The sequence below is a fragment of the Nicotiana tabacum genome, chromosome 4 (assembly GCF_000715075.1).
Source record: "Nicotiana tabacum cultivar K326 chromosome 4, ASM71507v2, whole genome shotgun sequence".
NCBI lineage: Eukaryota > Viridiplantae > Streptophyta > Magnoliopsida > Solanales > Solanaceae > Nicotiana > Nicotiana tabacum.
Window position 1 is genome coordinate 65,764,044 of NC_134083.1, and position 11,813 is coordinate 65,775,856.

Consider the following 11,813-nt stretch of genomic DNA (forward strand, 5'->3'; position numbering starts at 1 on the left):
CGGTAACCATATAGATTAACTGAAAATATATGCTAAATGAACAAAACTGAAGGACACTAATCATTTGCTATAAACACCATACAACCTGGTTCTTAAATTAGTCAACAACACAAGAAACACTATCAGGAGACGAGTCACTTGCTTTTTCATATCCGAAAGGTAGGCCTTGACCAAAGTCAAGAATATTATGTATCAATATTTTCAATGCTTAAATTTCAATTGGAAAAAAGAAAGCAAATCACCTTACTTGATCAACAAAAATGTCGGCTATTCAAATTTGTGAAAGAATAAATTAAAGTGATCAAATACATTAATCACATAGGCCATAGCTACCCGAACTAAAGCCTGACAAACATAATAAAAGCTAATACCATGTGAAGCTTTTGCACTACGATGCCATTATTAAAATTTGCCAGTCATAAATTTCCTTGCATCCACCACCGTCTATGCCCTAAAAGCCATATCAAACAAGTCCTTTTCCCTTTCCTTAAAAAGAAAGTTTTTTTTAATATTCTTTCAATGGAAAAATAATATATTTGTTAGGATCGAAATAATCAGGTGTATGCGTAAGCTAGTAAAGCAAACCTTGAACGACGATAAATTAGACTACAACAACAACAACAACAACAACTCAGTATAATCCCACTAGTGGGGTCTGGGGAGGGTAGTGTGTACGAAAACCTTACCCCTACCATGAGGTAGAGAGGCTGTTTCCAAGAGACCCTCGGCATCATTCCCTCCAAGAACTCCCCACCTTGCTCTTGGGGTGATTCGAACTCACAACCTCTTGGTTGGAAGTGGAGGTTGCTTACCATCGATAAATTAGACTACTAAAGAGAAATATACGAAAAGAGACACAAACATTTGATGTGGTTCGTTCAATTGACCTACGTCCACGGGCGGGCGGAGATGAACACCACTATCTAAAAGAGAATACAAGATATCAAGAGAATAAACTCACAAAGAGACAAATACAAGTGGTAGACTAACACTTGTCCCGAAATTCTCCTCCTAAACAAGACTCTCAAACCCCTTATGGCTACATTGTGGATGCTACTAAATGAGAAGTGAGTACAAACAATATCTCACTTTATAGAAATCCAAAATATTTTCTTCCAAGAAAAGGGACTGGCCAAATATGAGAGATTTATGTTTCCTTCTAAGAATAGGAAAATCCAATTATTGTAAATTATTTCCTTCAAGAGATAGGAAAATCAAATATGATAATAAAATCAGAACAACACCTAACAGTATTTACATTATGCCAATTTTTTTTAAAATGAAAATTACATGAAATTAAATTGCCAACAACTATTCTTTGGGTAACAAATATGGGGCTGAATTTGGGTGACCCGAATTCATAATTTCTGTGATCACAAGGTTTCTAGCCCTATTGATGGTCATGAAACACAAGTACAAATGTTCTTCTAATTCATCCAATTGCTCCACAAAGCTTGCATAAATCTTCTTCAATTGGCGCGCTACTTCCCCACTGGCTTGAAGTTGAAGTTGAACAGGATCTCCACCTCGTTCTAGCCAAAATCGAACTATGGCTTGTAAATCTTCTAATTCATCAGTTAGCCGACCCACTAGCCGGCTTATAGTATCCAAGTCTCTAATTAATATGTAGGTCCCTTTTGCAGCTATGTCAAGCTGAGCTGACCATCTTGCTAGCTTCTTAGTCGACGCGAGCTGGAATGAAGCCGCCATTACAATTGGAGTCGCTACGAGTAAAGCAAGTGCATGAGTCGCGACAATTATTGTAAGCGAGACAGTTAAAGCTACAAGAAATACGGCTGAGCCGTGTTTCAGTTTGTTCATTAGTCGCAGTCTGACTTTGGTCTTATCTCGCCTGAGCTCGAGTCGTTTTAGCAGGTGAGAACAATCGGTTTGAACGACTTGAAATCGGAGCGGTGAAGATGCAGATGAAACAAACGGGTTAAGGGAATTACAGAATTTGGTTAACCGGCTCACAATCTTGGGCATGCGGTCCACATTTGAATATGGTGTTTTTTGGAAAGCGTCTAAGGTGAATTTAAGTGATTTATATTTGGATCGTGTACTTTCCACATTTTTTAGCAATACACTGCAGAGTAATGAGGCTTCAGCAGTCTGAAAAATATTCCGATAGTAGAGAGTGAGTTTGTGGGTGGGTTTGGATCAAATCCAGGATCCGAGTAACGGTGGGTTGATCCGGATCCAAAAGATGCTCCACGAAAAGCCGGTAAGAGAGAAGCCGAGCAGCTGAAGTGGAGCCGACAATTTTTGTTGGGGAAGAAATCTTTTCACCTAAAGCAAGGACACGTGTCCAGAAGTCAGCATAGGATTCGGTTCGAAAGGCATGGGCATATTCCTCTCGGAGGTCCAATTCTATGTGGGCCGGTTTCTCGATTTGGGCCTCTGCATGCAAACACAAATATTTGATTATGAGGAAAAAACATAATTGTCCAATATTTTAAAAACTTTTACAATGTCATAGCAATAGCACTTGATTAACATTTCTAGCAGTTACATATTTATATTTATAATAAAAATTCGTAACAGTTATCCTACTCATGTTCCTATATTTTAGGAAATTGCTATGTATTTAAATGTTCTACTGACTTTTCCTTGTCTTTTATCTCTATTCCGAAGAATGATTTTGTCATAGATGATTTATTGATGAATGTGATTTTAATTTTTCTCTCTCTCTTCCAATTATGCTTCGATAAAAATGTCTACTTGGAAAAATAGTTGGAATATTGACATTATAATATTACATACAGTATGTGTAAATGGTATATGCATGCTGAATAATTATTTTATGAAGTATATAGTATTAAATTATTAGTATAAATTATAATATTTGAATATATTATACTAGAAATATAAATGGCATATAAAGTTACATTGTTAGTTTTGCTTTGTGTCTTTTATATTCAAAATTCTATGAGGTGCTAATTATACCCGATGTATACATCGCATATATTTGAATTGAAATAAATATATTTAGATCCAAATCACATGTTACACAAATCTAAAATATCGAATCCTGCAATGTAAAAATACTTTATATGTATCTAGGGTACAATCACTTTATAATCCGTATAAAATATGCATAAATTTAAAAAATTTACACCGATAACACCTTCTAATTCTGAAAAATACACACAAATATTCCAATTATATGTTGTGAATATAACATGTATGGTAAAAAAAAGTCACCACCAAATGGTATTTAGAGATACAGAAATATATCAATAATACATTGTATATATAACATGCATGGTATAATTCAAATTTTATACAAGTGCATTTTTTTCTCACCAAAAGCTTTGCGAGAAAGCTTCTGTCGTTTCTCACTCATAATTTGAATTTTGTAATGATTTTGGTGAACCTAACTATGGTCATGAAGAAAGGATGGTGGTGTCTAGAAGGAGTGGGGAGATGCATGTAAAGACTTTGATAGAATATTGAAAGCAAGTGATATGGATGAATAATAAAGAAAAAAAATAGAAATTGTTAGGGGTGATGAGAGAGAAAGTATAAATTGATCTCTTAATTTGTGGATAATTGATTTTTAAATTTGTTAGTCATTTAATGTCTAAACCTTTAATGTGCTAGACTTGTAAATGAATTTGCTATTTTATAATAAATCAAAAGTGATGTTATTTAAACAAATAATTTTAAATAAGTGACTTATTGTGTAAAAATCTCTTTGAAGGATAGCTATATAAATATTTGGTGCTGTATTTTCAAATTGAAACCGAGAAACACCATTATATAATATTATTATATTATTATAAGAAAAAAATGATAAAAAAGAGAACGGTTATATTCAAATTGTATTTTTTTAATGTGTGTGTCGAAGACAAATTGGTCACGTGGATCGGAGAGTGTACTGTCCCTACTTTTAGATTCATCATTAGGCTCAATCTTAGCCCAAAATAAGAGGAAAGCTATGGGCCTTCGGTTCTTTAAGCCCATAAAGATTATTAAAGGTCCATAACAAACCCAAATCGGATTGGATTTCCAATTCAAAATTGACTAGCAATCAATTTCTATATTTTTTTTTCTATGACAAAGTTAACAGGAGAGCAAGAAGACACTATTATATAGCATTTGTCACGAGGTTAGTGAAATTCAAACTATCCCACGAAAACTCAATTCCAAATTCGATTAGTTGAAACGTTACTCAAGTAGTGTAAAAATTTGTAGAATGAAATACCTTATGAGTTTTACTTATCACTTTACGCATATCAAGATAAGACAAAAAATAATTTTCTGTTATATCCACAATATTTATTACTCATTTCAAATCATTTTTTTAAATCTAATAAAATATGTATTAATTAATATAAATATCATGATAAATTATACACTTTATTTATTATTTTTTAATAGGCGCTAAAAAATCAAAATGTATAAAGTAAAAGTGAACGGTGGAAGTACATGAACAACCTCAACTAGAAACTCCATCCAATCCAATTCCTGATTAATGATTGTACTAACACAAGACACGTGCTTTTGGACGGATACTCCCAAGAGACCATAAAGTAAAAATTATCGGATGAGTTGTTGGCTACTATTCCCTTCATTTACTTTTATTTGTGACACAACCTTAATAAATAATTAATAAAATGATAATTTTAGTATATCACCGATAACTATATTATGTTGGAAAATAAATTGAAAATAATTAACAGTACTTAATAATAAGGTAAAATAAGTATAAAACGATAACTTATCTTTTGATTTTCTACACTGAACGAATAAAAATGGATTTCTTTTTTTAGTATATAGTGAAAAAAAATAAGAATGGACTGAAGGGGGTATTTTGATAGCTTTGGCACAAACTTGGGAACATGCAAAAAACGTGCTTCTCTTGTCATTGAGAATCGCAACCCTGCCTTGACCATTGGTTTTCTCTTTCTTTAGCAAAAGTCATTAATTACTATAATCGTCGTATTTTTATACTAGATATTTGCAAAGTTGTTAACGAGCTTTGTTTTCACATGGTTTTTTTTAATCTGTCAATTTTGTCTACTACACGACAAATACATGTGCGACAGATCAAACTATGAATACTGAATACATAACATCAATCAATTGCGTAGAATTGAATTCACAGACAAAGCTGGCTGAAAGAAATCAATAAAACGGAATTAAATTAACAAAAGAAACTTACCATTCCATGCAAAGTATTTTCTCAATGCTGGACGAAATTTTATCTTCATTCTCCTTCTTAGACCTTGCAATAGAAAACTCAAAGCTAAGAAGGAGTTTTTAGTTTTTACAAGTAACTATTCAAAGATGAGAGAGGAAGCAGCAGTTTATAGTAAAGAGAGATATTTAACTGTTCCAAAGAGAGAAGGAGAGAAGAGAGTACACGTTTGAGGCACCTCTTATAATTGATTAAATGGTAGCTTAAGAGATATATATGTTTTGTTTTTGCTTTGAAGACAAGAAAATATATATCTGTACGCTTAAGATGTTATTACTAGGGGACCTTGCACTGCAAGGGATTCATTGCCCACAAATCTCAACATTTTCTTTTATATATCTTAAAAGGCAACTAGTTAATTAAGCTAGAGATCGCCCCTAGAATATCAACCACACAATTATGCCCATCGAGTTTGAAGTGAATATATGTTGGACAATATTTTTAAAGGTATTTCACTCGCTTATCCCTAAAAATACATAATAATTTGTTGTAGATATGAGCTTGTAAAGAGATCTAAAAATAGTGGTTGCAACTTCAAAGGCAAGCCAAAGGGTAATCATATAATGGACGCTGATGTCACGATGATCCGTATATAGCCTGCCCTGCTGCTTTGGGGCCAAATGGATTATATATGTACTAGGAGACACGACTATCATAATCAGATTGATTTTATCTAATTTATGTGATAGACAATATGTTTGAACTATGGTACTAGGGATAAAGAATAATTAATTGCGGGATTAAATTTTAGAAGAGTTTATTTCATGTTTGATTGTAGAAAATTGCAGTATAATTAATCCTGAGATTAGTTATTTCGAAATTGTAGTATTTTTTATCCCTATGAAAAAATGGAATAACTAATCACAAGATAATTAATTATGGGATAACTTCTTTCCGATTAAACGACCCATTAGTTTCTCTAGGTTCTCCTCTCCTTTCTTTTTGGTTAATGCCATGTTCATCTCTTAAACAATAAATTAAGATTATCTAAATTTGCACTATGTTCAAGTCTTTGGCGTTACTCATTGGTAAAACAAAGAAGTTATTAACGTTATCTTAAACAAAGAAATTCAAAATGTGCACATAAAAACATGAGATAAAAGCCAGGCGAGTCGATGGACCAATAAATTGAAATACGCACATGGCATATTGTTTTGGTTCCTTCATCTTCACTAGAATTACCTAATAAATGTCTGGTACACGGTCAAAATCGGACTCGCTTTTTGTGTGACTAATCGAGATAGGAATATGACAGGTTAAGGTTCGACCTCGAATTATATCGAACCGAGGTGCGAGGTTATACTGTTAAGTTCGAGACCTCGGGACCAAACAAAATCGAGATCAGGCGAGATCGATGAAAATTTGCCAAACCGAATAACAGAAGGACGAAATATCCGCGATCGGTTGTAGACCACGGCGAAAATCTCGGCACGTATCAAGGATGGGCCAATTAATTAGCTAATCATGAGATTTCTTACCTCATATAGAATTGTATCAAGAGTAGGACTCCCCTACTATAGAAATGGATTTGATCATTTGTAAAACGAATTGCATGATGCAACATAAAGTAATATACTATCATTTTATAGCTTTTATCATCTTGTTACTCTGTTCATACATCAGTTGAAACATCTATTGGTTCAAGGGTGATCGAACTCGAGGGCCAAGGCTGTTCGATTCGAGTGGTTTGCATTTATTCCTTTATCATCAATTTTAATATTAATCTATTCTCTTAATTTGTACCAAGTTGTATCACGTATCCTTAGAACCACGTATAAATTCAATTGTTATCCGATTTGAAGGGTAAACAGTTTGGCGCCTACCGTGGGGCTAAGAATAATAGTGATTACGTGGTACAAGCTTTCATAACACACACAATTTTACACTTGTTCTTTTAAGTATCTTTGATTCCAGGATCAAAATGTCAAACTCTCAGTCAGCACTGATACACGTGGACAATAATTTTGGTCACCACGACGAAAATGATAACATAGCACCAGGGAACGACGTACCTCCAGTTGGCCTCGATGGAGTTCCGGCTGTAGGTCCAATCGATGCCAGCTCGCATGTAGCCATCGATGCAAATTTGGCCGTCGATCCCGAGAGAAGCATCTGTAAGGATGTTCGATCAGTCACTCAAAGCACACATGGCGGCGAAGAGGGCAGGATCAGCCTTCGGGTGATCTTCGAAATATTGTAGGCTCAACAAGCAGCGATAGCCCAGCTCTAAAACCAGAATCACCCAACAAGCAGGATCGAGCCCGAGCCGTCCCAGGAAGTTGCCCACAGGGTCGAATCAGTTTCAAGGAAATCGAATGAGAATGAATCAGGGGCCGATCCTGCAATCATGAAGATTCTCGAAGAACTAACAAAACAAGTTGAGTCGGTGGAAAAGAAGATTGAGGCAAACGACAAGAAGGTGAAAACTTACAACTCCAAGGCTAATCAAATCTCGGTGGAACCACCAATATTGAAGGGTCTAGATTCCAAAAGGTTCGTGCAAAAACCCTTCCTCCCGAGCGCGGCTCCCAAACCGATTTCCAAGAAGTTTCGCATGCCCGAGATTCCTAAATACAATGGAACGACCGACCCGAACGAGTATGTCACCTTTTACACATGTGCTATTAAAGGGAATGATCTAGAGGATGACGAGATCGAATCTGTCTTGCTAAAGAAATTCGGGGAGACCCTGTCAAAGGGAGCTATGATATGGTACCACAATTTACCGCCTAATTTTATTAATTCGTTTGCTATGCTTGCAAATTCCTTTGTAAAGGTGCACGTTGGGGCCATCAAGGTCGAAACTAGGAAATCAGACATTTTCAAGGTAAGGCAAAAGGACAGCGAAATGCTCAGAGAATTCGTATCTCGATTCCAAATGGAACAAATGGATCTGCCACTGGTTGCCGATGATTGGGCTGTTCAAGCTTTCACCCAAGGACTCATTGTACGAAGCTCAGTGGCGTCGCAGCAGTTGAAGTAAATTTTGATAGAATACCCGGTTGTTACTTGGGCCAATGTGCATAATCGGTATCAATCAAAGATCAAGGTCGAAGACGACCAGCATGGGGCTCCTTTCGGGTCCGTTTATCCTATCATGCCCGTTGATAGAATCAAGAGGGACATTTATCGAGAAACGAGGTTGAACAGGGATTGGTACCAGCCGTATAATGGAGATCGTAGGAGCAGCGAATCTAGGCGAAATCTTGTACGAAATGAAAAGAGAAATGACCGAGGTCAGAGCTCTCGAGGGCTCATGAGCAAGAATGGTTTTGACAGGTCTATCAGACCTAAAGAAGCACCGCGATTGTCAGAATATAACTTTAATGTTGACGTAGCCGCCATCGTATCGGCTATCGGACGCATCAAAGATACCAAATGGCCTCGACCTTTGCAGACTGATCCAGCACAGAGAAATCCCAACCAAATATGCAAATATCATGGCACCCATGGACACAAAATTGAAGATTGTCGACAGTTGAGAGAAGAAGTAGCCTTGTTATTCAATGACGGGCACCTTCGGGAGGGGTCGATGTTCCCCAATGGCTGATGTTAAAATGCACCAAGGTGTTGATCATTGGGGAGAAACGAACTCAGGACTATATAACAAAAGGAGCTTTGTCTTTCAACGATGAGGACGCGGAAGGAATCATACAACCCCATAATGATGCACTGGTAATATCTGTACTCATGAATAAAACTCGAGTTAAACGTGTGTTAATTGATCCAAGTAGTTCGGCCAACATCATTCGATCAAGGGTCGTAGAACAACTCGGCCTACAAAACCAAATCGTGCCTGCGACTCGAGTGCTAAACGGATTCAACATGGCTTGTGAAACTACTAAGGGGGAAATAATGTTGCCAGTAAACGCAGCTGGGACCATCCGGGAGACCAAGTTTTATATGATCAAAGGGGACATAAGATATAATGCCATGTTCGTGATACCGTGGATCCACAATATAAGGGTTGTGCCTTCGACCCTGCACCAGGTGTTAAAATTCTAACACCAGAGGGGATCAAAACAATCTACGGGGAGCAGCCTGCCGCGAAGGAAATGTTTATCGTTGATGTAGTGATTTCAATATCAATACTCTCATCGACAAATGAGTCAGATTCAAAAGCAAAATAGAAAGCAAAGTAGCAATCACAGACGCCGACCTCGACCCAACTAGATAAGCAGGGGACTGACGAAGACGATGATTATGGGGTTCCTCGATCCTTCATAGTCCTTGATGATTCCGACGCTACCAAATCAATAGTCGAAGAGCTGGAGCAGGTCATACTGATCAAACATCTACCCGATCGAAATGTATACCTGAGCACGGGGTTAACTCCCGAGCTCAGGAAAAAACTCATTCAATTTCTTATAGATAACATGGATTGTTTTGCTTGGTTCCATATCGACATGACAAGTATCCCACCTGAGATCACCACCCATAAACTGAGCTTGGACCCGAAATTCTATCCGGTGAAGCAGAAAAGGAGACCCCAGTCCGAGATCAATCATGCCTTCATCAAAGACGAGGTAACTAAGCTTCTTAAAATAGGGTCCATCCAGGAAGATTACCCCGAATGGCTAGCAAATGTAGTAGTAGTCCCTAAAAAGGAAACAAACTAAGAATGTGCGTGGATTACAAGGATTTAAATAAAGCATGCCCCAAGGACTCTTTTACTTTGCCTAACATCCACGAGATCCTCAGTTTTCTCGATGCCTATTCCTGGTAAAACCAAATTCAAATAAACCCGGATGATCAGGAAAAGACCTCGTTCATCACTAAGTATGGCACATACTGCTATAACGTAATTCCATGCTGGTGCCGCTTACCAACGCCTAGTAAACCGGATGTTTAAAGAAAAAATAGGGAAATCTATGGAAGTTTACATTGATGATATGTTAGTTAAGTCCCTGCGAGTAGAGGACTATTTGAAGTATTTGTAGGAACCTTCAGTATATTGAAGAAGTACAACATGAAGTTGAATCCAGAAAAATATGCGTTCGGTGTCAGGTAAATTTCTCGGATTCATGATATCCAACTGAGGAATCGAGATCAACCCTGACAAAATCAAAGTTATCGAGGATATCGCGGTAGTAGACAACGTGAAGGTTGTGTAGAGGCTAACCGGGCGCATAGCCGCCTTTGGGAGATTCATTTGCAGGTCCTCCGATAAGAGTCATCGATTTTTCTCGTTGCTGAAAAAGAAAAATAATTTCACATGGACTACGGAATGCCAACGGGCTTTGGAAGAGCTTAAACGATACTTGTCGAACCCGCCGTTGCTTCACACGCTGAGGGCAGACGAACAATTGTACTTATAGATAGCGGTAAGTGGAGTCCTAGTTCGAGAAGAACGAGGTACGGAATTTCTGATTTATAATGTTAGCCGGACCTTGGGTGAGGCCGAAACTAGATGTCCCCACCTAGAAAAATTGGCGCTCGCTTTGTTAAGCGCCTCTAGGAAACTGAAACCGTACTTTCAATGTCACCCTATATGTGTTGTGATAATTTACCCATTACGAAATATAATGCATAAACCCGAGCTTTCAGGGCGATTGGCCAAGTGGGCCATAGAGATCAGTGGGTACGATATTGAATATCGACCCCGAACAACCATTAAATTCTCAAATTTTGGCAGACTTCATGGCTGACTTCACGTCGGCCCTAATACCTGAGGTCGAAAGAGAGTTGTTGGTAAACTCGGGAACGTCCTCGGGAATCTGGACCCTCTTTACGGATGGTGCGTCGAACGCAAAGGGGTCCGGACTTGGCATCATACTAAAGCCGCCCACAGGCAACGTGGTTAGACAATCTATTAGAACTGTGAAATTGACTAACAACGAGGCCGAATATGAGGCCCTGATTGCAGGTTTCGAACTAGCCAAATGCTTGGGGGCGGAGATGATCGAAGCTATGTGTGACTCCCTCCTTGTGGTGAATCAGGTTAACGGAATGTTCAAAGTCAGAGAAGAACGAATACAAAGGTACCTAGATAAGTTACAAGTAACTTTACATCGATTTAAAGAATGGACTTTGCAATACGTACCTCGAGATCAAAATAGTGAGGACGATGACCTCGCAAACTTAAGGTCGTCGGTCGAGAATGACGAGCTCAACTCAGGGGCCGTCGTGCAACTCATGAGGGCAGTAGTCGAAGAAGGTCACGCGGAGATAAACTCCACGAGCTTAACCTGGGATTGGAAAAATAAATACGTAGAGTATTTGAAGACCGGGAAACTTCCCTCAGATCCAAAAGAATCGAGGGCCATGTGCATAAAGGCAGCCCGATTCACCTTGTCCGAAGACGAAACCTTGTACAGAAGAATGTTTGATGGCCCACTAGCAATATGTCTGGGACCGGGAGATACCGAGTATGTTCTGAAGGAAGTTCATGAGGGCACTTGCGGAAATCATTCAGGCGCCGAATCATTGGTTTAAAAGATAATCAGAGCCGGCTATTACTGGATCGACATAGAAGAAGATGCAAAGGAGTTTGTTCGTAAATGTGACAAATGCCAAAGATATGCTCCGATGATTCACCAACCCGGGGAACTTCTGCATTCAGTCTTGTCGCCATGGCCATTCATGAAGTGGGGAATGGACATCGTTTTCC

At 38.0% G+C, this 11,813-nt stretch overlaps 1 protein-coding gene across 1 annotated transcript; it reads right to left on the bottom strand.

Moving 5' to 3' along the window:
* Nucleotides 1-1,208: 1,208 nt before the first annotated feature.
* On the bottom strand, nucleotides 1,209-5,387 carry LOC107826150 (UPF0496 protein At3g49070-like). Its single transcript, XM_016653101.2, is given in 3 exon segments — nucleotides 1,209-2,116; nucleotides 2,118-2,400; nucleotides 5,168-5,387. Coding segments are annotated over 3 exon segments (1,137 nt in total). The 5' UTR covers nucleotides 5,217-5,387; the 3' UTR covers nucleotides 1,209-1,311.
* Nucleotides 5,388-11,813: the final 6,426 nt, after the last annotated feature.